The following is a 27504-nucleotide window of genomic DNA, read 5'->3' on the forward strand; positions in this document are numbered from 1 at the left end:
TTGCATTCCAGGACAGCCAGTGACAACGCTTAGATCTATACTCAAATCCCCTAAAACATCTCTGGCTGTGGCAGCAACCAGCTGCTGCTCCCCAACAGACTAACCTCCTCTCCCGTGCGGCCAGAACCTCCTGGCTCTCTGGCACTTCACCTCCCAGGCCGTCCCATCAGCTACTTCTTGAACCACATCTAGAAGCTGCTACACCTGCCTTCTGCGTAAACACCCCATACTGATGCACGTTAGCACTGCCAGTTCTCAGGCTCCAGCTCAGCACGCTGCCACGATTTTGGCCGGCAGGAGGAGGGTATGAAAGGAGTCCAGCAGTTTAGGCTACCAACACAAACAAGGGGTGAGTTCAAAACGCACTGGCTGCTCTGAAGTCATTGTCCACGTGCATCGCTGTACCCTAGAGGCGAACGCAGGACCTTTGTGAAGATTAGGAATGTTTTCACGTCCCAGCCAACCGTGCAGGGTGGGAAAACTGTTTCCACCTCCGCTGTACAGCCACAGCGTTAGCATCTGCTGCCCACAAGTGACAGGGAAAGCCCTGGGCACTGGTGGATGGAGACAGCGGCAGGTTCACATTGCTGACAGAGCAACAGGGCTCGATACGGGTTTTTCTAGTCCAAGCAGGCCCACAGTCCTAGTAAGATGCTCCCTGCAGGCTAAGTACTCCAGCTGTCCCGATTTCCAGATGAAGCTAGGATAAAGCCCACTTCACTGCCAGCGTTACTTGCTGAATCAGCACGGGTGGCCACACAGGGACACGCTCAACACGCTGCACATCACAGCATGCCCCAAGACCTGCCTGCACCTTTCTTCTGCGGCTGGAGGAAAGGCAGCTGCGCTGGAGGAGGCATTTGGTGATGGCAGACCCCTTAAAAATCCCCGGCCACTTCCATTTGCCTCCTCTCACCAGTCTTGACTGGCTGTTTCCAGAAACCTGTATGATGAAAAGAGCTTCCAGGCTCTTGCAAAGACCCCGAGATTTAGGCTTGTTTGCTGAGAAGCTGGAACTTGCTAGAAAGTCACGGGTGTCCTTTCATAGCCTTTTATCCCATTTCACTCCCCTGAGCCTAGGAAACAAGGGTCTCAGCTCAAAGGCGTCCAGGCTATTCGTAAGGACCATACAAAAACGGAAGAACAAGAAAGAAGGAAAATAAAGATAAAAGGAAAAGAAGAAAAACAAGCCAACGACACTGCATGCACTGGTGAATTTCTATGCCCTGGGCAGAAGAGCTACCATGGAATAAGGCCAGGACCGTGTGGCTGGGACAGAAGAGGAAATTAATCCTTCCTATCCACCCGACCTGTAAGGAGAGGTTGGGCTGCCCTCAGCTGACTCCTTCACCAGCTGGAAGCGATGTCAGGGCAAGGCTGAGAGCTGACAGCCCGTGTACGTATGCACAAACACACACACACTCCCTTCCCCTCCCGCACACCCAACCTGCGGTGCAGCGGGCTGGGCTCTCCTGCCCGTCCTCCCCCTGGCATGGGGCAGGTGCCCAAGCACAAGCCGAGGGCAAGAAGGTGGAGAGGGATGTGCCGCATCCTGCACGGCAATTTGCTCAGAGACTTCCCCTCGCCCTGACACATTTGCAAACCTCCTGCGAGGAGCATCCAGCCCCCCTCTTGCTGTTGTACCCACCAAGCCATGCCCAGCTGCAGGCCCCTCCAAAGCCTTGCTGTCCCCTGGGAGAGGGCAAGGATGGAGTCCTGGGGGCTGTGGGGATCCCCAGCGAGCAGCCGGGGGTTACGCTCCTGCCACTCCTACCTCTCCTGGATCTTGGCCATGGCATCACGCTAAACATAGGCAGGGCTGCTGTGTCAGCAGCTACTATTTACAGGGAATTCACTCGCAGCGTTCATAGAAAGAGCAAGTCCAGGCAGCATTTAAAATGGCACTTCAGAAATCCAAGCAAGAAGACACGCAGCAGTGAAAATTATGTCCAATGGGTTATTCGTACAAAGTCAAGGGTCCCATGGCTGGCCAGAAGTCCTTGTTTTAACTTAAAATGTGCTCTTCTTAGAGACAGCCACCCTATCCTAATGGTTCTGTGCTGCACAAATTGTGAAAAAAACAGAGCGAGGGTGTGATTGGCATCCTTTTGTAGGCAGAACTGGGCCACATCCTGGAAAGCACCAGCTCCAAAAAAAGGCCAGATGCAAGCAGCTTTGCCTCTAGTGCAATGCCTTGGCACAAAAGCTTCAGCAGGACCGCTGCATACGGAAATGAGAAACAAGCAGAAGTCTTGGAAAGATGAAACTGGGAAGGTGATTTGGCAGCTTCCCAGCTGGGTGAGGAGCATTCACGTTCTTATAATCCCAGTTTCTGCAGACAGGATGCCCAGAAGACCCAGAAATAATCATGAACAGAGCAGAACTGTGAGCTTTCTTCCCCTGGTACTCTTTAAAACCAGCAGTTGCCTCTTACTGGCAGTTGCCACCCTGGCAGCACATAAAAGCCAATGTGGAAATCAGGCTGGAAGAAAGCTCAGCGGGTTTCCCCTACCTCATTCTTCCAAGAACTGAAGTCAAATTCATAGATTGCTGTCGGAAGTCCCTCTCCCTGCACTGCACAAACTTAGTGTAGTTCCCACAAACTTGACCAAAGAGGAAGCAAGGAGGAGCACTAACGAAAGCCTCTGGGTGAGCAGTGAGGAGAAGCCAACTGTGTCGGAAGTAGGAAGGGACATCCAAAGGCGGCTGTGCAAGAGGCATTTCACAGACCTATCATGCAAATCAGCTGGAGAATAAGAGCAATTAGGCTGTGAGAGCCCAGCATGAGGTCTCTTGCTTTGAGGATGAGGTTGCTAAGCAAAGAGGTGGCCTTTTCTGCCTTCCAGTGGATGTGACCACAACCTTTAGGATGAGCTCTGCGTTAATGGGGTCCTTAGAGCTTTACACACCATTTTCCTGTGAGTCCTGATGGATTAGGCAGGAGTGTGGCTGCTCAGAGAAAGCACTTCTGAGCAGACTTGGGAGCCTGGGAAGCTCTGTGGCCCAAAATAGAAGCATTCATTGCGTCCAGGTGTCTTCTGTGTGGCAGCACCTCTATAACTAGGTGTGCTCTGAGTGCCCATCCGGAGACACAGGCATGTAAACCTAAGCCAAGGGCAGAGACACGGACTATGAAATCCAAGATATGACACTGCTTCTTCTAGAGCCTAGGCTGGATTCAGTGCAGACTCAAAACCAGCATTCCCAGCCTTGAGGAAGCTCAGACCTGGTTGTGCGGGAGAGTTCCTCTTTCTCCATGCCTAAGCAAAACTCCCTCCCATGTCTTACCTGTATATTACTGGGCAGTTAGGTAGACAGATCAACACAAGAGTTTCTCCACTCTCTATAGCATCTCAGGGACCGTAAGATGACCAGACAAGCAGGTTAAAACCCTTTTCTATCCTTCATCCCGAATCAGACACCAATGGCACCTGCACATTGCTGCAGCCAGACCTGAAAACAGCTCTCAGAGCATCCTGCCTTCCCAGAAGAAGGCACCACAAAGCTCAGGGACGGGACACCTTTCTTTGTGTTCACACTGATCTCTCGCCCAGAAAGGCGAGCCCAATGTGTATGACCTGATTTTTGCAAGCAGTCTGCAATGACATCCCTTCGGCTACCTACATGCAGCACGTGTGCAAGCCTTCAAGAGGCTGGACGGGTCTGCAGGCAGACAGGAACCTGAGTGCACAGCGCCAGGGAGAGAAGCAGCAACAAGAAGCCTGACTCCAGGCATTTTGTGCCTCTTCAGCTTCTTAATGCGAAATACAGAAAGAGTCCCCGGAGCAAAGAGCAGAAGTAGGAACGTGGCACTGTCAGGGGAGCGCTGTCATTATGGGCTACGGAGCCAGACTCCTCCTGGCACTTCTAAGTCTTGCTTTTTTCTCTGCACAGCGGCTCTGCTTCAAAGGTGGGGCCAGAGAGAGCCTCCATTCCCAGCTACCCCGCGGCTTCATAGTTAAGGTCAAGGGAAAGCCTTACTTGAATTGACAAGGCAAACCAAACAGCCTCAGGCTGAGGAAAACCATGTCCAGTCTTCATCCTCCCTCCACCAGCAGCACATGGGCAGCCCCCATGACCCCATTTACTTCAGCTGAGGAACTGGTATTTTGGGTGTTGAGCAGATGGAGCACAGGGACCAGCTTGCATTTTGTATTCCTACACCCTAAATCACCCTGCAGAGATATGGGAGGTGCCCATGCTGTGAGCAAGGAGAGGCAAGTGCTTTGCTTGGTCACTCTGACTGTCACTGGCCTGCTCAGATATGGCCACGATGCCCCTGGCATGAGAGCTTTTCACAGGGAAAAACACATGATGGGGAAACAATGGGGCTTTACAAGCCCTTCTGTGCCCTAACTAAATACATAGATGTTATAACACGGAAAACCCGAGTACTTGAATTCTTGCCCTCTCTTTAAGGAAAAAGAAAAGAAGAGCCTTCAGATGACAGGCTTCCACATCAATACACAAAATAAAGATGTGAACTCTTAAAGGAGCTCTTTTTCTAACAAAGGGCAATTATTCAAAGCCTTCTGTGTTCTGTGTTGCAACATCAAAATTTTCCTGGCAGGAAAAAAACCCCCACAACCCAAGACAAAAAAAAAAAAACAACAAAAAAACTCTTTCAAGGTTGCAAAATCCAAGCTATTAAGGGAGGGAAAATGCTGTACACATGAAGAATTAAAAAGAATGAAAGTATAAACTTAATTTATTTCAATGACACTACCCAAAGTTTAAAAAACAAAACAAAAACAAAAAAGAAGAAAGAGCTGCAAAGCAACCATTCTGCCTGTAAGTCTCAAGTGACCTTTGATCTCCCTCTGGCCTCCTGGCTGAATTGTTCCCAAGCTTCCTGAAGAGAAAAGCAGACAGCCTGTCTTGAGACAACTAGCAGCAAAAACCCTCTGCAGAAAGAAATGCATGGGAGACATGGCTCTCCCCATGCTGGGCAGGGAGTGAGAGCCCAGCAGGAGCCCGCTTGCTGCTATTCCACAGCGATGCACCAGGACTGGACAAGCCCAGCTTGATGCAAGAACATCCAGGGGTTGAGGTGGAGAACTGTGTGAAGGAGGAGAAATAAAACTGAGAAATAAAAAGGAAAACAAATGCTCAGTAGTAGGAATACAACTTACGGGCAGTGGGAGATTCATCTCGATGATGCTGGTGGAAGGACAGAAGAGACCACAACCTCATTTTGCCCAGTACATGGGCACAATTCCTTCCTTCACTGGTATCAATGGGCTACTGACAGCTAAGGGGTTAGCCCAATTCATCAGCATGCCTAAGCCATGTGTTTGCGGTCATCTCTTCCTTTCCTCTTCACCACCATTTTTTAAATCTGTGTTTGGTTTATGAGCTACGAGGAATCTTCAACCACTAGGGAAATTTCGCTGTACTGAGATACTCCACTTTTGGTTTCACATCCAGATTAATAATTCCAGACTGGCACTTTACAGCCACGTCAAAAGAAACCTCTGCTAATTGCCAAGTTAGCCTGCACGCAGAAAGAAGCGTACAAAATTAATGACAGCAACTCGATTGGAGCAACAGTTAATCAAAGCAGATTAACCCTGGTCCCCACTTAATTTTAACCTGATGTGTCTACACAGCACCTGCGTGTGAATGCATTTAATCAAGCACATCACTGCGCTGATTTCAGTATGAACAGCAGGGAGTAAATGAAGATAACACATGCACAGAAAATTGGAGGCTGATCTGAAAGCCTCATTGGGGAGGCAGCAACCTAAAAACAGGGGCTAGCCACAAACTGCCTGTGCATCCCTCATCCAAGTTAACTACCCTCTTCTGCTCCATGACACTTGTCCTCCAAACACTGGATCTCAGAAAACTGGCATAAGGCCGCCAATAAAGTATTTTGCCACTCAGCACCCAGGGTACTGTTGGACTTGAACACATCAAGTATACATCACACAGTCATTGACTCTTCTTTAATAAGAACATACATACAGAGACCTGCCCATGCCAGAGAGCAAATATGTAAAGGAAGAGTTTGGACTCAGGCTTGTCTCCAAGGTCTAAGATCTGAAATAAAAGCATTTAGGTCTACTTTCAGTGAGAGATTTCGGCAAAGGGAAAACAAAAACAACAAAAAAAACAGTCAAGCACTTCATCACACTGCCAGTTAGTGCTATCAAATAAATGTGGGTGGAGGTCTTCATGGAGGGAAGCCAAATGCTTTATGCAAGCTGGCTAGCACAAGTGTTTTGTTTTTTTTTTTTCTAAACATAATGCTGGTGCGGATATTACATGCTAGAGATGCTTTGTACAGAACTGCTCAGGCAACAGCCTGGAAGAGGGTGGGCTTTATTTTTATTAAGTTGTTGGGTGCCAACATATATTTTATTTTTAAACTATTTCTGCGCACTTAAACTTATGAAGCCCCTCACACAGTTGGTAGTCTCAACTTCTAAAACTAGCTCCTATTTTGGAGGTAGGCAGGGTGAGGCAAATAGGCTTTTGTTTATTCCCTTCCTCCCCCCACCAACAAGCACTGGGAAAAAAAAAGTTGCCCCACACAACAGCTTGTAAAGAATTTAGCCGTAAAAGACAACTGGAAATCCAGAATTTATCATGATGCATCTCTACCCTTCCTATCATGTTTGTCCCTAATTTCATGCCTTAAGTGATTCATGCAACCATGTGTTACCACAACAAGAGCAGCTGTTCAAGTATATGGTAATCTCTGAGAATGTCCTAGATCCAAAAAGCCCATGACACAAAGCTGTGGCATAAGACATGTGATAGTCAGTCTTTATGCCCCATTTCTACTGCGAAGATGGTAAAGGCTCACGTGTTTCCATACAAGAATATTGCCTTTCTTCTAAAATTCTGACTGTTCAAAAATCTCAAGAGGTAGGAAAGAGAGAAGCTGCAGCTTCACCTCCGTGAGTGCAAGAGTACTGAAATTCAGGGATTCCCTGCATGCCATCAAAAGCCACAAATGATTTTGGTTCAGCCCAAGTACCGCCACTGAACTTCATCTGAGCAAATAAAAAAGGCTTTTACATGAAAACAAATGGTTAAGTTCCTACTTGTTGAAAAACCACCTATTTCCCCATGTCAGATTTTGATTTTATTTTTGAATAAACAACAATATCAAGTGTTCAGTGAAAGATGCTTTTTCTTCCAAATAATTTACAAAAAAACAGACTGTTTCAGACGACATCAATGTGCACAACAGCTGATACTATTATATCAGAACATGGCAAATACCAGCAAAGATAAAGGTTGCTCATTTTAGAGGGTTGGACTATGGACTAACAAGCAATATACGGGGGAGAATGAATTTCATTTACAACAGGATCTTTAACGTTTTTTTAATGTAACACTGGTATTTAAGACACAAAGTTACGCAGGTACATTATGGGACAGTTAACTGAAAGCAAGTATCTCTGATACAGGTGACACCATGACAAATGTTGGCAAGATTACAGTATTTTTAGAAATACTGAGTTAAGGCTTTTTTTTTTTTTTTTTTTTTTTTAAGACCTTGGGGGCCATCTGTACTCACTAAAATGCATCTGACATTTCCTTAGAGTACAACTAAGACCTCAGTCAGACCAAGCTTATGGCCTTCACGGTAAATCCTGAAACCCTCCATGTTCCATCACTGATGCCAACTTCCGGTTTCTTGACCCTGCACACCAATTTTGCAAACGCTGAGACACCAGAGATCTTGAATGCTTTCATGACAAGAGGGTGGAGGTAGGAGCTTACTGCAAGTCAGACTGAATTTAGTTCAGTTATGTCAGTGGCCATATACATGAGCTTGGGAAACTAACGTACAAAATATTTGCTTGCTTTATGTACAACTTAATCATCATATTAAACCAAACAAAACCTGTAGCATTAAGATTTGCCTTAGAGCTCTGGTCGGTCTGTCTCTTGCACCACAAACTGAAAAGTTGCAGTTTTAGGTAATACCAGGCTTCTTCCTCACCTGCAAAATCAAGTATTTTGTTTTGTCTTTCCCACCCTTTTTCTTCAGAGAACTAAAAAATCTTGGTTACATCTGCTCTGCTATCTGCTACCCAACGTGTATTTAAATAAAACAGGTAACTGGATATGAAATGTCATGCCTGAATGATGGGAATTGAGAGGTGCTACAATTCTTTACTGTCAACAGATGACAGTTTTGATTAAGTGTTCCTTCTGGTTATAACCCTCATTCAGCTACCCTCTTACTGGTATTTCCCAGGGGACGAGCCTAACCACAATGAAACATCAATATCACTGTGGTATAATTCTGCCACCAGGGATGCCAACCCCCAAATGCCATTTGCAGCATGGTGTAATCATGCACAGGCACCTTACAGCTCCATGTTGTAGAGTTCACAGTTGGCAGAACTATCGGGAGGTTGTCTTTGAGAGGCATAGCCAGCTACAGCACATCCTCATGCAAACAGCAGAGTAGACACTATGTTAACAGGAAAGGGGGGAGTTTCTCAGCAGACAGGTGCAGCAGTTCAGCATTACTCAAGAGGAAACAGATTTAACTAGAAATGATATGCTACTTTTCTTCTTCCTAGTGCTGTTGAAGCATAGCATCCTCCTTAAAGACTATGTAGGCCAACTATACTAGGAGATTGCCACAGTGGCTCACAGCCTGTCCACACAACCCTATTAAACACTCCTTGCTAAATGCAGAGGATTGAAATAGGCACCCCTTTGTCATCTTGAAGGCTGACAATATACCACAAATCCAAGTAGCCTGAAAACCACCATACAAGATGATCTATACACATGCAAGAAACATGCAAGGTTTTCATGCTCTTCAAAAAAGATTTTTGCACACAACTGGAACCAGAAGCTTTACTGAAGGTCAGTTGCTGCTGCTCACAGGAGAGCTAGCAATAAGATTCCTGGCAGCCCACAGCATGGGAGGGACACAAGTACAATATGCTGTGGAAGACACTGAGGTCTACCTGTGCCCATACTCAGCTAGAATGGAAAGGGAGCTGTGAGAGTGGCTTGCTCACCATCAAGGATTGCCCACTGGCCATCTATTTCCGTGTGCTTCAGGTAGGAGTCTTCAATAGTTGGGTCGTAGTCTGGCACAAAAATCTTCTGGAAAAATTGAATGGTGAGAGCGCTCTTCCCCACGCCACCATCTCCAACCACCACCAGCTTGTACGTGGGGAGGTTTTCGCTGGGAACGGCACTTGTAGCCATGCTTCCAGTGTGCTAAACCTGCAGGAGAAAGAGACCACCTCTGATCACTCATTAGCAACAAAGAGGGAAGCATGCACAATGCAACTTTTACCTGGTACCTGCAAAGTGAGGATGGACTCCACAGCAGGGCACCAGGGGGTTTCCTCAGCATTATCCCCTCCATACCTGAATTCGAAGTCCTTTTGGCCCTGAGTAGGGCACCTGCCCCCCCCAACAGCTCTGTCGTACCCCAGACATGCAGACAGCCCCACTGCTGTGGCTCGTTTACTCCTACTCCTGTCTAAAGGGATGACTAATTGCCACCAAATGCCTGTGTGCAAGTTTTATCATCTGAGCACCTTTCCTATAGGGCCCAGGCCCACACAGCTGTGCCAAAATCACCCTGGGTCAATGCAACTGTCAAGTTCCAGATAATGTCCAGTTGCCAGTGACCGAATCCCACCGAGAAGCTAGGGCTGTGCTGTTCTTCACTGCTTAACCCATGGCACAGCAGCCACCAGCCAGAGCTCACAGAGCTGTGGTGGTGAAGGAGGCCAGGGTTAGAGGCCTGGCCCCGCTGACAGAAAAACGCACTTAGCTGCTCTCTTCTCTCTCAGCCTCAAGTCTGAGAAATAAAAACAAGAAACACACACAGAGGGCAGCAGGCCAGGAGCTACAGGTGTTTTTTGTTTTGCTGTTTTTAAAAAAACTGCCCTGGCAGGAAGGCTGGTTTTGTGGCTATGACACAGCCATGGGAGTCAGGAGATCAGCTTCCCCTGCTGTGCGGCCGCACCGCTCCTGTCCCCTGGGGCGACCGCAGAGGAACTGATTCTTAAAGACAGAAGGCAAATTCACCGGGTGCAACTGGACAACAGCACACTCATGTGTGCACAACTGTGCGGAGAAAGGAGAAGAGGCAGCCACCTGCTGCACTGCCTGCTGTAACACTCGTACAGCGCGGCAGCCGCTTTGGATGAGGCATCTGCAAGATGAAGCCAACCGCCGGCACCTGCTCCGATCCATTTGGCCTTGCTTTGTCACCCTTGGCTTTGCGCTGCCGGCTCTCACATAGGTCAGGGATGACTGGGGGGGGTGGACAAGGACTATTTCAGACACCCAGCCCTCGTGACATGGCGTGCCTGAACATAGCAGCGTCAGGCTGCAAAACTCAGCCTCTCTGGGTGTGCTGCGAGAGCAAGTGCTTGCTTAGAGCGAGCTGCCCAGGCCCTGGCCCTCACTGCTCTTTGAAGGAGTGTGCAACTCATTAACATGCTAAACTGGATAATGGAGAAAAAATAATAACCATCAGAATTGGCTGTGCTGGATGGAGTGCTTCACACCTCCATAAACTGTCAGTGCGGATACAGATCAGGATGCTAAGCCTCCAAAAGCTTGTGTCTCAATAACTGCAAGGGGTTTTCTGAATTAAGAGCAGCACTGCCCAGCTTTTTCATTCTCTGAGAGCACTGAGCGGTGCCGAAGCGCTCGTTGCTGCAGGCTGGCCTGGCTCATGCTCAGGAGCTGAGACTGCACGGTACAAGCTGAGCCACCAACCAGTAATGTTTTATTTCAGCCTATAGTGTAGGAAAAGAAACTTCCAGAAGTCCTTTCAATTTGATATTTTTCAAACAAAACACTGGTTCTTATTTTCCAAAGGGGGTCAAAAGCCAACTTGGACCATTTTTCAAACAGGTAAGAACATAATTCCCAAATGGTTCGATTTCACACTGAAAAAGGTATCTAACCTTCAAGTTTAGTTTTTGGTTTCTCTAGTCCTGTTCTCCCAAAGCACTATTTCACTTTAATCCAAGTTATTGAACAGTAAAGGCACTTTTCATCTAGAGTGCTTGGGGGTCCCCGTATTCCTTATTGCATACTGGAGACCCTACCCTTTAACAAAGGGCTTTTCACAGCCATTTCATAGCTCTGCTAGCGAGCTTTTCCCTCCATTACATATCCAACTTCACATGCATGTGGGCAATCACAGGAAAGGAGGCAAAATAAAAACAGTTGTGAACATTCAAGTTTGAGGTTTTTTTTTTTTTTTTTACTTATGGGAAAGAGATTCTCAGGCCTCTGAAGCCTGTGAAATTCAAGCTGTAATCTAAAATATATCCCCAAAAACATAACAGCATCAGCAGGCAACCCTGAAGCATGCAGTGATACCACTGTTCAAATCATAGCAGTGTCCAAACACAATGAAACATCAATGATTCACTGTGCTGTACACGTATGCATTTTTTGTCTGCAAAGTAGACATGAGAGCAAGGTTTCTTTGCTATTTCTTGCCTCTGACTACCACACTATAACCCAACTACTGCCAGCAGGACACAGTTCTGGGAGTTGCATTACCAACTACAGTCACAGCTCAGTGCCAAAAGAGAAAAACCCCTCCATTTTTTAAGTGAGCAAAAATTCCCTCCTCCTTCCTCCCCAGCACCATGTTATGTATGATAGGTACCTCTTATGCTTGGGTGGCTTCTGCAAATACAAGAATAACTTGCCATACGCATAAGCTGTATGTTGTGCAAGTAGAATGCCTTGGCCTCTAATTAAGGTCATGTACTGGACATTTCTCCTTGAATCAAATGCGTAGGAACCATCTTAGTTTCTCCTCTAAAAAGAAACCCTGTCAGAGGGACAAAGAGGGTTATCACAGAGGTGAGATTGCTGAGGCTAGAAGGAAGTACAAAGACCTCTTGTCCAAGTTAAGACAAGCCAACATTTTCAGAGCAAGAAGAAACATGACCAAGTCAGCTTGTTTCTAAACTATCTTTGGAAAAATTCTTGAGAATAGCATTTCTGCCACGAGCAACAGCAGCTGGACAGGGAGAAGGACATCAAGCACCAGCTGAGCCCTCACCCACTCTAATTTCAGCTCCTCAACACACTCTTAAAGTGAAAGTTTCTTACCCCTGTTTTAGAAAGAGCAAATGATTTTTCTCATGTTTACAAGATCACACCATCAACAAGCAGTATGCTTGGCTGCGTATTTGCAGGAACCTACGAATTTCAAATAGGTCTCTCATTTTGGCTTGGAAGACTAAGCTTTCTTTTAGCATCATCCTGCTAGGGTCAGACAACCCTTAGGACTGAGACCTTGTCTAGTAACTGTCCATCCCCTTCCCCCTCACATTTTACAACAATGTTTTTTGCTTTGCCTGTGGCCAAGACTTCACCCCTTCTTTATTTACACTGGAGTGCCTAGGAGTCAGTCACCCTGCGCGTCTCCGGATGGGCTGTATGAAAGACCAATTGTTACTCACATGGCAGAAGACAGGCCACAGATGTGAAAACCATACTCGGTTTGTGCACAATTTTGACCTCATCACAAAACCACAAGCTACTGCTCGGCAGACAAGCATTACTTTTCCACTGACATTCAGTACCAGCCCCTTTAACTCCCTCCTAAGAAGCCTTGAGCTTATCTTGCATGAAACACTTCCCAAAGTACCATGATAATATTTAGTCCACTGTAGCCCCAGTGTTGGACTCTGACCAACACTCAAAGGGGTCGAATCAGGGCATTTGCTTCCAGTTGTTTCCAAAAGTTTTGTCTAAGTTATTTTGTCTAAGTTAAAGCATGTCTAAGTTACCTGACTGAGTAGAAGGTAGCCTGTGGAGAACAAGCAAGAATTGAACTAGAAAAATAAAATCAGACACTGCAAACTAGTTTGTCGAGCACAAAAGACACATTTTAGGTGATGTCAGCATAAACAGACAAAAACTTCTATCGTAATGTCAAAAGGCAGAAAGAGTGAATGTTTCCACATAGCTGTTTCTACTGCATCAGCATCCAGTAGCGCAGCAGGGCCCCATCACATGCTGCGCAGACATGCCATCCTCAGCGCACTGCTGAAGGTCCCCTGAGGTGATGAGAGCCACCAAACTGCCCTAATCCCTCAAGTATTTGCTATGGAGTGTCCTCATACACTCTGAACCCAAAAGACACACTCATGTCCAAAGCCAGACAGTCACGTTTCACCAGACACCAGCAATGCTCACGAAAATACTCTTCTTTCTACTGAGATACCATGTACCATGCTCCTAAGTACGTAACACAACAAGGACATAAAAGACCCATACTCGTAAGTACTTAAGTACATACAAGTACGTAACGCAAAACCTCCAAAATCCAAGTACTTCCACCCCTCTGCACCTCCATCTGCCCTGAAAAAATCAAAGCAAGAAGACAGCTCACGCCTTGACGAGATTATAATCTCAGCCATCCAATAAATCAAACCTTGAAAACAACATATGTCATGTTAATGCTCCTGGAAAGCATTAAACACTCAAAGGTGCACAGAGCTTCATGCTGGCTGGTTACATGGCTACAGGCAAGTGTACAAGGCTTGGGCTGATTTTCATGCATTTTTGGCAGGAGTACTGACACAGTCCTCCTCAGAAGGGAGCAAGGATAAACGCGTTTGCTATAGATCTGATTGAGAAAAATGAAGCGCAGACGTTTTTATCTATTGTCTGAATACAAAGCAGCATGTGGTAATACACTAATAAGCTCTGATGATAATCATCTTACAATTTCTACAGTTGTTTATTTTGAAGGAGCCAGGAGAACGATCCATACCCCACGCAGACAAACGCTGGCAGGGCTCTGTGCAAGTCACTGGAAGGAGGCCGATTTTCATGGCTGCCCTCACACGCATCAGCAAGATCCGTGTCCTGACAGCATGAGCCCATAACGCTGAGGGAGTTGGAAACGTGGCCCCTGCTGGGGTGGATGGCAAGGAGAAGGAGAAATGGTGACCCCAGAGTGCCACTGAGGTTGATGGTGGTCTCCTTTGCAGGAAGGATTTCTTGTCAGGTACAGAGGCAGAGTGAATGGTGTAAAAGCCCATTTACCTGTCTGGATGTCTTGGAGCAGCCAAGGGATACGTGAATACTGATAACAGAGATTCAGCATAGCTTGTGCAGCTGGGCCACCCAGCCCCACTGGGTCACCAGCTCATGGATGCAGCACACCTAACCCCCATCCCCACGGGGAGACTTACCCTGAATGCAAGCGGGGCAGATCTCAGCTTGTATAAATCATCATAATTTCCTGCTCATTGGAGCAGAGGTGTGGCCACGTACCACAACAGTGAAATCTACCCCAGATGTTTGACAGTCAATGTGCAAGCACTCCTGTCCCCGGCTCCAGCTCTGCTCTCCCGGAGGCAGAGCTCCCGGGGCAAAGCCGTGACACCAGGTCAACGAGCTCAGAATCAGGCCCTGGCTTTGCAGCGGAGGTTGGTGCAATTAAAGACATCAGCTCCCTGACAGAGAAGCCCAGCATGACATTGATTTATGGTCTCCACGGCAACACGCGACAAATTACTTAATTCTGTTATGAAACCTCAAGAAAGCTGCAGCAGGGGCTGTGTGGGAATGGCCAGCTCCCTCCTCCTCGCTGCAGCTCCCCCAGAACAACTTCAGGGGGCTTGGTGCTGCTATAGCAATAGGCTGAGATTTCACTGATGTGTATATATTTGCTGACCAATGCAGCCAGCCCGTGGCCAAAGGAATTTGTCTGTCACTGGTTTGCTTTGGTCCATGGGTAACTTTTCACATAGGCCCTGCCAGAGCTCGGCGTACCTGAAGACACCAACCTCACCTGGGGCCGAGGAAGGCTATCAGCCACTGATGCAGCCAACTACTCCTACGGTTGCAATTAATAACTCTTCCTCTAACCACAGCTAACTCGCTTACACCCTTTTACCCAGTCAATTTGCAAGCAGTAGCAGCTCCATGGAATGCCTCCAGGGCTGAAACTCTGCAAGATCTGAACACTTCCCTCTCTGTTCCTCTCACAGGCTGCAGCCGCACAACCACCGTGACACACCCAGAGACGCTAGCCAGGTACCAAAATAGTTCAGCTTTGCATGTTGGATGCAATGCCCTGGACTGGAAGCTACTGACAACCCTTGAAACACGGGACATGTCCTTTTTGGAGGTAGATGTCTCCCTAGAGTCATACTGATCAGGACCGAGTGAGTTTTAGGAAACTCTCCCTCAAATTGGCATTAACCCAAACCTTCAAGAGCCAAAGGAGTTTCAGGTGTATGAACAACCACCACCGATCATTATTAAATAAAGATGCGTAACTCCTAGCCAGGTTTCCTCCAGCCTTATAGATTTCCTGCCCAGTCAATGCCTCCAAAAGGATAAGTCTTCAGTGGGAAGTTACTACAGAACAGACCAACTGTGTGGGAAGCCAAAGCTTGAAACCCTTTAGCATCAAGTTGATCAAAGCCCAAGTGAAATTTCAACTCTTGGAGGTTTTCTAAGAAGGATCATGCCAGGTAAGAGCGCTCTCAACTCCTATCAGCTTCCAGGAGATCGGATGGAGCCCAGCACCTGGCAAGACCTGCACAGGAAACTACAGGCATTTCCTTTTGGATCAGTGATCAAAGCATTATCGGATTGCCATTAAAGAGGGTGAAAAAAAGTCATAAACCAACTGTTGTTTAAAAATAAAATCCTCAACCCACCCAGTCACGTCATGGGTTGAATTTTGATTTGGGGGATGTAGCTGCAGCCCTGCAAGTGGCCTCCTGAATTCTCCTCCAGTGCAAAAACGATGTTGTACCCCGAGGGCTGCACTCCCAGAACTCCTCGCTGGCTTTCCCTGCCAACTAGACCTTTTCTCTTTTTCAACCCAAGATCGCATCGCCTCCCCCACTGCACAGATGCTGCTCAGATTTACTGTAAGAGAAAGAAAACTCACCGGGGGAGTAATGAAGCACTTGAGATTCACACAAAAGGCAGCTAAAGGCAGTAGCTGTCTGATGAATACTTGGTAGTTATTTCAGGAAACATGGAATTATAGCCTGAACAAATAATAATAATAAAAAGCCACGTCACTGGAAATTGCTTGGGTCGTAGGCGGCCCCCTCTGTTCCCCCCCCCCCCCTCCAGAAATTCTTGAGCAATAAGAAGGAGCCCTTGCAGTAATGCTGAGCTCTGACAAATGGCAGCAGCTTTCCCTTGGCCAGGCTGGGCTCACTCATATTTACCTTTAAGCATGTGCTTGCTGCTGTTCTGTATGCAAATGCCGCACGGCACACGTCAGTCACACTGACGAATGTCATCCAAAACAGCTCCACTTCCCTCCCCCAGCTCCTCCTCCACCTCCCACAACAACTCCATTACCCTTCAGCGTGTTCCTCTTGGTGATTTAGTGCCCTTTTCAAAGCACGTAAGAAGATTCCTGTCACTCTGACAAGTCAGCAGTCAGATGAAGATGCCAGATTCATATTCCAAATAAATAAAACCACGAGTCAGATTTGGGTCAACTCTACAGTTGCAGCACTGCCGCCACCAGTTCCGTAGGAGAGTCCAGATACGTGATGTGCAAGCCATTCCCATTTCTCTCAGACCAGGATTAGCACTATACAGTTTCCAGTCTAGGGGTGTCCAGCTGAGGCTGTTCCAACCCTTTGGCTAAGATGTGAAATGAGAGCATCCCTGCCCATCAGGCTGGGGCCTGACAAAGCGGATGGCTCAGCTGCTTTTACTTCCATCACTTCTTGGGTATTTAAACCCAACATCCCTTTCCTTCCTCTTATTTCCAAAGCTCTCGGGAGACATCGAGGGATGACAGATTCCTGTACTACTCTTGAAAATTCTTTGCTAGTGAGGCCAGGAATGCCTCTCCTATGTTATCATGGAAACGATGAAGCTGACCTAAACATACTGTAGCAAAAAGAATCAGATAGCCAAGATGTTACCCTGCCCTGCCCAGCTAGAGATAACACAAAAGAACAAATTTGCAGTGGAGGAAGCGGCTTCAAATTCCAATAGCTGCCCTTCCTGCTAGCACAATCCCTGGAAATGGGCAGCTTCCCTCTTACACATCCCAGCCTGCTGACACACCAATAAAAAGACCCCAAATCCACTGCCCTGGGTGGTTTCACTGCTCTTGCTGTACTGCTCAGTGAGGTTTCCCAAGCAATAGCCCGTGCAGCACGGCAGCTCTCGGCTTCTCTGCTGCCCACACGTGGCTTGCAGCGAACCAGGTGATGCAGGCAGAGGCGCGCGACCCAGGCAGGCGGAAACAGCTCTGGTGCCAAAAATTCATACATCAGGACTAGAGCTGCGTAGGGATCCTGAGCAGTGCCAGAAACTGCCCAGCATGGACAGTCCTCGCTGCTCCACCCTGCCTTCCTCACCACGGTCCTGCAGCCCTCTGCCAAAACAAGGGGTGCTTGATGGTAACCTCACCGTGCCGTGCACCGAGCCCCAGCCAGCTCCGTCACAGGGCAGGCATGGCTAGGCCAACACACAGGCTTTACAGCACCTATGGTTGTCTCAGATGTGGTTTGTGGAGGCCGTCTTACTCCAGTCACCCTTCTGCAACTTGATCAATGAATCTGGCTCCAAGTCTGTCTTCCAGTCAGGCTCAGTTAGGTATTTAATGCTTTATTCGTCTCTGGTGTTGCTACTGGATGTCTTTCAGGAGGTAACTGGTTTTAAAAAGACTCCCTTCCCTCCTGGAAAACAACCTTTGCATCTCTTCAGACAGCTGTTAAGAGCTGAAGGCTATGAAAGTCCCTGGGTAATGACATTTCCACATGGGGATGGGTGGATCCTGCAAAGTCCCAGGCTGATGCTGCCAGCCTTTTGGGCGAGATGGAGGAAAGTGAGAAGAGTGGGGAACTCAAGACTATTTCCAAGACTTGTACTCACCTCAAGTCTTCTCCAAAACTTAACTCATAACTACGTCCTTTCTAGACAAAAAGACTGTTGTTGTCTGTATCCTGTGGAAAAAACAGGTATGGACAGACAGATGGCCTGTCCTCCCTCTGCATCCCGGTGCTCCTCAGAGCTAGCCGTGAGCTACAGAGCAGCGCAGATTTGGCTGCACCACTTCTATAGAACAGGGCAGGCTGTGTAGGGCTCCATCCATTGCCTCAAGCTCCTGGATTGAGGACGGTCCTCCTGGTTCCCCACAGCTCATTTAACACTCATTTATAGGTAGAGAAGAGCACGGCATGCGTTAGTCTGTGACGCGGGAGGCTGAGAAGGGCTTTGTCAACACAGACTTCAGAAGATGAAGGAGCAGCCACCTCCTATCACCTCCCAGGTTTATACAAACAGGCAGCTAGCAGATTTAAGACATTTTAATGACTATAGATCCCAGAACTACATGCAAGGCTATTTGCTAGGCATTACCCAGGTCCGTGTCATTACTCTGCCACTCACAAAAACTTTGGGATCTCATCTCTGGACCACAACCCATTACAATATTTTTCTTCCAGGCCCATTATAATGTGCACCCAGAGCAGGTGCCTCTTATTTACATACAATATGCTTAGGAGGCAACTCTGTACTTCACAAACCCAATGGGCTTGTTTGGAGGGGTGTGGGCTGAGCTTGGGACTGGCCTCCCATGCTGTGGGTGCAAACGTAGGGATGCGGGGCAGCAGCACCGCCAGTCCTTTGGAAAAGAAATGCCGTGGTCCCACGCGTGCTGTGCTGCTCAGCGTCTGCACTTTGCTGTTGGGTGTTCGAGTTTCTTTTCAAGTATCATTGAGCGGACAATTCCGCATGTTGGAGAGCAGTAGCCAAAAACCAACATAGCTTTGAGAACACCCTACGGGGCAGCTGACCCAACTTCAGACTCCTGTGGGCCACCCCCAGTTCCAACGAAGACCTGCGTCAGGGCACATTAAGCCTGTTCCTTCTATGCTCAACCTAAAGTCTCTGCCTCGAGTTTTAAGTTATTCAATTTGCTGCAGTGTGGGAGGGTTTATATGTACATTCATTAACACTTCCATTATGCCCCGTGGTTTGGCAGGTGGTGCTGCATTATGGATTTAAACTGTGCCAGCAAGCAAGTCTACAGCACTTCACTGGATTAGCACGCTATGGAAACTTGTACCTCAAAAGTGTTCTGTACTCTCTTGAAACTCCTCAGATGAGCAAGGCAACAGCAGGGCTCCACCACCACCTCAGTGCAATCACATCAGAAACTCACTTGCAACTTAAGGAAAAGATAACTGCTCAAAAATCAATTGCCATTTGGATGTGAAAAAAATAAAACCAAAAAGCAAGAGCAGAATCTCTCCCCAGCTAAAGGAAAAGGGAGAGGCACACCCTCTGCTGCCATTGCCACAGAGCATCTTTCACAGACAAACAATAACATCTTTTGCTTCTGCACTACAAACGGGTTTGGGTTCTAGCACTTGCATCAAGGAAACACAGCACACGTGGTCAGGGCCATTTCAGAAGTCAGCCTCCAGGGTACTCAGCCCTGCCAGTGCCCCACGCCAAAGATGATGTCTTCTGTCTAGTCAGAAATAGCAGATTTCCAGAAACTTCAGTCAGACCCCCGACGGGGCCGCTGTCCTGGCAGGATGAGATGTGCAGGGCTACACTCCCTCCCCACAGGGACCCAGAGAGCAAATACACCATTCAGTGTTGGCAAAGGGGAAGATAAGGACCTGAGATGGGACAAGAGGATAAAACTGATACCGTCACATTTCTCATCATTTACCGGGATTGGACACACTCATTTTTCTTTAAAGTGGCACTATGTGCAGCTCTATGTGCAACATCCAGAGCACTAACTCCCACAAGCATAGAGGATTTCTGCTTTACCCACGCAATGGGAAGAGTCATTTCATGAGTAAAACCATGAACAAACCTGAACAAAGCAAAGTAACTGGACAAAGTTTGAGTCTAGACGCAAGGTAAAGTCTCATGTGACATTCCTGTGCCTGCATAGCGGCACTATTTGTAAACACCAAGACAAGAGATTGACAGCCTTAGTCTTGGCAACTCAAGCACAGCTCTTGCGCACCGCATTTTAAATACCAAGCTCGAAGAAAGAGCAAGAAATTGGGGTTTAGCCTTTCCTTGAAGGGCTGGATTCTCCCTAGGGGACATTCACTCCACAAAGGGGTCTTTTTCATATGCTCCGGTACATTCAAGGACACTGGAGAGAGGGGAAAAAAAACAAAAAAACTTGATCAGAAAGATAACCGTAGATATCCTTATGTCTTATCTTGACCTTGTGAGCTATAACATAACACGAGATGGGTTACCCTGACGGTGCCTTGACATGTTCCTGCATATAAAATTATCTCTACACATAAGCACAGATAGAGACAGCATGGATCACAGCCACTTGGAGGGGAAAAAAAAAAGCCCCAAAGCATTAAGGGCTGGTAAGGGACAAGATTACTTTCATCCTGCCACAGCATGTTTCAATTTAACCACTGCATCTCTCAGCACTTTTGGTTCGTATCCTTTTACCACACAGAGACACAAGCTTGGTACACACCCAGCCTTAGGAAGGGGAAACGATATTTTGGGTCATCAGCTCCACCCACCCCGAATGACAGAGCTTTCGAAGAGCATGGGTCTGACACAGGACCGAGGGCACACCAGTCCGGGGTCAGGACAGCCTGCGGGGCACGAGGTCAGGGGCATTTAGGGAGCTTACTGGGGCCATGAGGTTTTGTCAGCAAGCCCCCCCCGCCGCTGCAAGCAGGGGCACCCTGTGCAGGGCCGCCTGCCGCTGTCCCCACACCACCTCAGCCATTTCCGCACCTGCCAGCCCAGCTCCTCCTTCCTCCACCCACCGCCTGCCTTTAGAAGCCCTTCACCACTTTGGCTTAGCCTGGCCCCTTCCCACCTCTCAGCTAGATCTGTCTGCCTCTTCACAAGCCTTCCCGAGCCCACACGAACTGTAACTACTGTTATTTTCCCTCCTTTTTTTTTCCCCTCCACCACCGGAAATGGATGAGGCAATCTGACCTCCACACCAGAGGATTGCTCCCAGCGCTTTGTGCGGCGAAAGGATTTCTTCTGACACAGCACAAAACCAAACAGACGCTTCAACGCAGCGTACACCCGAAAACACAGCTTTTCTCCGCCGCTTCGCCAGCCCAGCATTGATTCCCATATTCTTTCGAGGCTGGTATGTAAACAACAGGGAGTGACTCGCTGTGCTCAGGAGGCCTTGGAAAAAGTTGTATTTCTCTGCCCGCCTGGACCCAGTAAGTCGTCCTCCTGAGGTGGTTCAGACAGTTTGAGGTCCCTAATTTAAAAATCCAAGGAATGAAAATGTCTTGCTGGAGATCTTTACTAACACAGAAGCGGATTGAAGCTTCTGTTATTTAATTATTCAAATCCCAGTTGCTTAATTAGACAGGCCTGCAAAAAGAATAAGAAATTACATATTCCCTTACAAAGTCTTTCACGTTCATCAGTGAAGTTTGCTATGTCCCACATATATTCAGTGCAAGTCAGACTTTTGAAAATGGTCTTAACACTCCATAGGTAAATCTCGTAACAAAATACTCACAGAAGAGAGGCGATGCAGCATCCTATCAGCATCTCGGTGCCACACTAAGCCATTTTGCAGATCGTGCAGAGGAAACAATGCTCAGCAGAACGCTCTGCCACAGCGTTACAGATCTTTTCAGACTGGATCAAACTCCAGAAAAGCAAGTGGTCCATTCAGCAACTTATGCCTGCATTTGTTCCTGCTTGCAGATCAAATTTAAAAACATTCACAGCCTTTAAGCACATGGAGAAGACAGAAGTCTCTCCCAGTATTCTGCCCTTGAGCTACGAAGTATTTTCTGAGGGAAGAGCTGCAAGCGCTCATTCAAGTCCACCTCATCACTATGGCTCATCATAATCTTCAGACCTTTCACCTAGAGCTACAATCCTTCACCAGCTACCAGCAAGGTCTCTTCAGGTAGAACAGAAGCACGGTGTGCAAAGGATGGGCTCAGGTGATACCTGACTTTTTTCCAAGGATGATTACACCTGATACAGACTTACAGTTAGAGGGGTACCTGTGAGATCATATGCTACTCTGAGAGCTAGGATGTCAATTGTTGATGTTGCATTGCTGTTTCACAAAAACAGTTCTCAACAGTTTGGGGTTTTCCAGAGCACTGGGGCATGTCTCCTCCTCCTCTTCTGAGGTTCACCATAGATTCTTGCTCCCACCAGAAGCCAGAAGACATCAAACCAAGCTCCTGTCTGCATATCAGCAGTGACCAACCCTGAACCAAAAGGATTCCTTCAGCGATTTTCCCCTTCCTGGTTTATCACTGGCTCTGAGTGCCCTCAAGGACTCTTTCTGGGATTGAGCACTGGGCACTGAATAACTTTTCCCACAAGTCCCCCTTCACAGTAGATGTCCCCCACCCAGCCAGTCTTGCACTTACACTGGGAGCACTACTACTTCCATACCAAGTATTATACAAGACATCAGTTACATGTTTTCTGAAGATCACAATCTCTACCAAGTTACCAGCTGCCTGTGCAGACTACTCACGAGTTATCTGGATACATTAAGTACAGATGACAGATCTGATAACAGTGCCTGGATGTGCCTAAAAGATCAAATTCTATGTGCTTTTTCAATTTTACGTACTTTTTCCTCATTTCATACCTTTTTTGAGTCTGCGTCACAACAACCGTTAAAGGAGCTTTTATCACAGGTTCACAACTTGCAGAAGAAAATTCTCTAAATGCTCTTTTGGTGTGACTGGGTGCCTTGAGACACACTACAACGGATGCTTTAGTAGCCCTTGGAGTGGGGAGGCCAGTTCAAGAAAAAATGGATGGGGTTCCCACTGCACCAGCGTCCATCACCATCCTTTTGAAGTGAGTTGGGTGGGTCTGCATTCCAGCCACTGTATATCACATTCACTATTGCTTCCAACCGTGCAAGTGACAGATCCCTACTCAAAAGCTGTTTAACCTTTTTTTCCATTGCAGGATGAGCAAGGATTTTTCCGCAAACCAGAACCAGCCTTACACCATTACAGCCTTCTCTCTTTTCCAACATAACCCTCAAAAACGTACCAAAGGAAGCTTAAACATTTTGACACTGATATAACAGATTTTTAAAAAGCAAAACAAAAAGCTCACTAAATCCAAAAAGATTTCACTTTAATTGTTATTTTCTGCTCAGTTCTGCAACTCTTCCTCTCAAAAAAGTAAGCAAACCAGAGGAGCTGCAGAGCACCTTGTTATCAAATCTGCATTTTCTAGGCACACCGTGCTGCCTGGGTTTGTTCACACTGTTTGGTGCAGCAAGTAACCCTCTTCTCTGTTCTTGGCCTACCCAGAAGAGAAGTCTCAGTCCCTGAGCCTCCTCTACCTGCAGCTGGAGCTGAGCTACACTGGCAGGCACACTCTTAGAAAGCTGAATTTAGTGGCAGTCTCAAACAGACCAGTATTTCATTAAGATTAAGAAGCTTTTTTTTTTGTTGTTAAAAAAGAAAGAACTCATGCACTTCATAATTAAATGTAAGCTAACTGAATTAGTGTCATGACATGCATGCATAAAGGAAAGCATCTGAGCCCTGGCACCCCGGTGCCCCCAGCAGGCTCTGAAAGGAGAGGAGCCTGTGCTGCAGCAGAACCCAGCCTTATTGCTTTGGCATTCCAGCTCTTGTAAAGGAGCAGGCAGTGGCCAAGACGTGCCCAGGGCTCTGCCTGCTCCCACTCAGAGTCCAGGTTCCAGCTTGTGCCGTAGGCATGGCCTGAGACACACAGGGACATCCCACTGCTGCCCACAACCATGACTTTCTAGCAGAGGAGCAGCAACCTCTGCTCAGCAGCTCCTGCCCCAGCCCTGCGACTCTCACCCAAGTCCAGGGAAGCTGACAGCACCGAGTGCTTCCAGGGTTTTCAAGGAGAGTACTTCACTGCAAGCAGCACTGGGTACATGATAGGGGCCCAGAACAAGGCACTGCATGACTTACGGCTGACTTCATCAGGCTACAGCTTGATCCTTAAATCCTCTAGGTACTTCACAAGACTGTTACTCAACGCCTGCTGCCTTCAGCCTCACAAGCAGACAACAAATACTGAGCATCAGCATAGCTCTCCATGACTCATTTTTTTTCTCCTTTTTAAATATAGCATCCTATAAATGTGGATGCATTCAGAGAAATAAAACTCATATTGTTACTGTTCACCACAGAACCAAAACAGAAGATTCCAGCTTTACATCAGTTTCCTTCCCCCCTACAAAACACTTTGGGGCTCCTTGTGAGGCCAAGATGGAGCGAATGCAGATGTCCTCTGCCCAGGAGCCCAGGCAGCTCAGGGACACGGCACAGTGGCAGCAGGTGGGCAGAAGGCTTCAAAGCCAGCCCAGCCGCTGCCATCAACTCTATCCAAAAGGGGACACCAGCAGAATTGGCCCTGAGCACAGGAAAAATGGATTTGTCCAGAGGAACAGAGTTTTGATAGCTGTGAGGCACCTTGTGCCAGCATCAGAGAAGCTGGGCTCACTGAAGCAGCAGAGGTGACACCTCCAGCTAGGGGATGTTCCCCATTCCCCATCTTGCCCCAGACACACATCTTCTCCCTCCCTGCCTGCCCAGGCTTGACCTTTCCTCCTTAGAGGAGACAAATCCCACCTTGTCCAGCTGAGGAAACGTCCCAGACTGCCTCAGAAGCATCAAGGAAGAATCTAACGGGTAGAGTATGGACCGAAGCTTGGTGGTTTTCAGTGGAATTGAGACCCAGTCTCAACACTCTCCTGCCTGTCTTCCTGCTGACTTCTCTGTACGATCCTTTGTGCTGTGTTTAGCTTCAGCAAGTGCTCCAGTTCCCCAGCTGTAGAAGTGCGATAAATAGCAGGTCTCTATCTCACAGGTATGTTGCAAAATAAATAGATTTTGTGTTACTAGTGTTCCAGGAATGCTTTAAAAACTGCACCACAAGTACCAAAAGTAATCCATCACTGCTGAAAAAGAAACCTAAGACTGAAAGCAAATTAAGTCTTAACAACGCAAACATAAGTACTAGAGTACGGAAGACTGTTTTCTCAGTTTATCTGTTGCTCTGATAACCGTGTTTATCCTGGTGACTTGGACTGTTTCGATCGCATGCTGTTTGAATTCAGTGCACCAAGGAGCATCTGAAGAAATGCATGTTTTACTCTGTCTACAGCGATAGCCAAGATATCTGCCATCCTTCTAGCTGTCCTACAGATGCAGCAGAAAATATATACCTTCATCCTGCTGTCAGGTGACAGAACATACGAGAGAAGTCCAAGTTGCAAAAATGTAAGATTACCCATGAGAATCTATTTTCCTCAGTAATCTAATCCTTTCTTCAAGCTCCTTAGTTAATAACTGAAATAAGTAGAGTGGCAGAGCTGCCACACTTGTCCCAGAAACTGACATTTTTAAAGACATGATAACAGAAGCCCTTTCTTAAACTTTCAGGAGTATGTGTGGCTTAGAAAGCTGATTCCTATTTAAAATAATGACTAAGACTCTCAGGAATCCAACTCCCAAAGTCACACAGGTAGTTTTGAATATGTTACCCTTTTAGAGTAATTATGCTATCAAAGTTCCAGTCAAAAGCTGATGAGCGTTACTAATATATGCCGATGAGTGAGCTTGTATGTGAAAGACCTTCTTGCTTTATTTACACTCCAGTAAATCAGAAAGCAAACCAAGACTTATTTTAACGGGAGACTTGACTCCAGGACACAGCGAGGTTGACCCACACCCAGGGAGCAGGTTTATGGCAAACTGGTTCTGAGCTGATGCAGTTTTTACTCATTTTTTTTTTTTTGCTTTAGATGATGGAAGCTTGCAGTAGTTGTCTAGCCTTCAGTGGCCTAACACCAGTCACTACATCAACCAGAAAGCTGGTCCAGCATGTCTAATCATTACTAGTTACCATTCAGATGTGAAATAGTCCCCAGCAAGTCCTCAGCGACGCTCATCTCTGGACCCTGAGCTAGGCAGATGCATTCAGGAGCTGGCTGGGAGACAGAGCAATAACCAAACATGGAGAGAACAGCTCAGCAAGCCAGTTGGGGGTATTCCCCCCATATTTGGGAAAACACATCAGTTTTCCCCTCTACAAAATAAGATGCCCACCTTTTTTTTTTTTTACAACTTTCTTAAGCTTAGCAAATCAATACAGGAACTGTTGTACATTCAAAAGATTAGCTTTTTATGAAATTATGTGGAATTTGGAGCCACAAAGAAGGGTTAGATAGTGGGGGAGGGTGAGATGGTGAAGAAAGATAAAACCATTTCCACCACACCACATAACTTTATGTACTTGGTACAACATTCTTTCCAGAAGCAGACCTTCAGGAAAAAAAACAGGCATGGCAAAACAAGCAGTATGTTATCTGGGAGAAGGTGAAGGGGAGTCAGCACACTTTTCAAGTTGCTCTATAGTAGTTGTAGAAAAAAGTAAAAAAGTAGTTTGAGATTTCAATCTCAAGCCCATCAACAGCAAATTCTCAGAGACAGACACAAACAAGGAAGGTCAGTATTTAGCCAAAAATTAATAAGCAGCCTTATTTGTAGAAGCAATTCTGCTGGCCATTTCTGGCCGGAATATAAGCAGCAGAATGGAGAATTCAGTCCCAGAGTATCTCAGATACAGAGATGCCTTCTTTAGTATCTCAGCATTTGCTATATTTACGCTCCCAAAACACCCCACAAAAAACAAAACTACTGCATTAGAAAGAAGAGTGGGTTCAATGAGAGGCAGATTCACAGTTCCAGATATCCACGTATAAGGGTTAGAGATCTCAGCCTACCTGCCCACAGGCAGTCTGTGACAGAGAATGCATCTGGAGGCAGGCTTCCCATCTCTCCACCTAGCTCTGAACCAAGGGACTGCTCTCTGTGATGAAACCTGTACAGCATTAGCCATCACTTACTGAAGAACTAGTGTCTGAAGCGGTAAAGCTGGTTGGAGGGTCAGCAGTAAATACGACAACTACTTAAAAAAAATACAACAAAAAACAACTGTTAACTTTCCCCAGACCTACCCACCCCCCCTCTTCCCTCAATGACTACTTCAGTAGATATATTTTTGTATAATTATTTCATCATCTAGGAGCAGGTGGCCAGTTTGCCATCTCTCTATGCAAGATTTCCATATGTATTACTCCTCCGCTGACATTTTCTCATACATACATGCATGGATCAGCAATTGCTCTGCTACATTTTCAAACAGAAAATAAAAGAGTCATAAATCTCAAAAAAAAAAAAAAATAAACCAAGCCAAGAAATCCAGCCTCCTAAGCTACAGCTGCTCATTTCTCCCCTCTATTCAGAAAGAGCCAGTCGTGGCTTACTGCAGATGTCACTGAAGTTGATGGACTTGCTCTGGATTTACATTAGGAACACTCAGGATATGACCCACTGCACTGTTGGACTTTCACTTCCCTATGCAAAAAACTACATCCAGTGACATTCAAATAGAGCAAACAGCCTGTACGTTTCTCCCCACTATCTTCTATCAAGTCCCTTCTGTAGACAACAGGAAGATGCAACAACTCCATCAAGGAGTGGGCTAATGTTCCTCCCATCT

The 27504-nt window shown here is 46.9% G+C and overlaps 1 protein-coding gene across 5 annotated transcripts in view; it reads right to left on the minus strand.

Annotated features, from left to right (window-relative positions):
• The window catches only part of MRAS (muscle RAS oncogene homolog), a 41119-nt gene that overhangs the window by 10165 nt on the left and 3450 nt on the right, over positions 1-27504 (minus strand). For 4 of the 5 annotated variants that reach the window (XR_010832427.1, XM_066999632.1, XM_066999633.1 and 1 more), the window contains one exon: positions 9000-9210. Coding sequence is in view for 4 of the 5 variants with exons in the window: in XM_066999632.1 (XP_066855733.1) it covers positions 9000-9192 (193 nt within the window). In the remaining variant the exon portion in view is untranslated. Of the gene's footprint in view, positions 1-8999; positions 9211-15895; positions 15999-27504 lie in introns of all 5 variants that reach the window. The other variant, XM_066999634.1, reaches the window with a different exon arrangement.

This window comes from Anser cygnoides, chromosome 6, assembly GCF_040182565.1.
Source record: "Anser cygnoides isolate HZ-2024a breed goose chromosome 6, Taihu_goose_T2T_genome, whole genome shotgun sequence".
Classification (NCBI taxonomy): domain Eukaryota; kingdom Metazoa; phylum Chordata; class Aves; order Anseriformes; family Anatidae; genus Anser; species Anser cygnoides.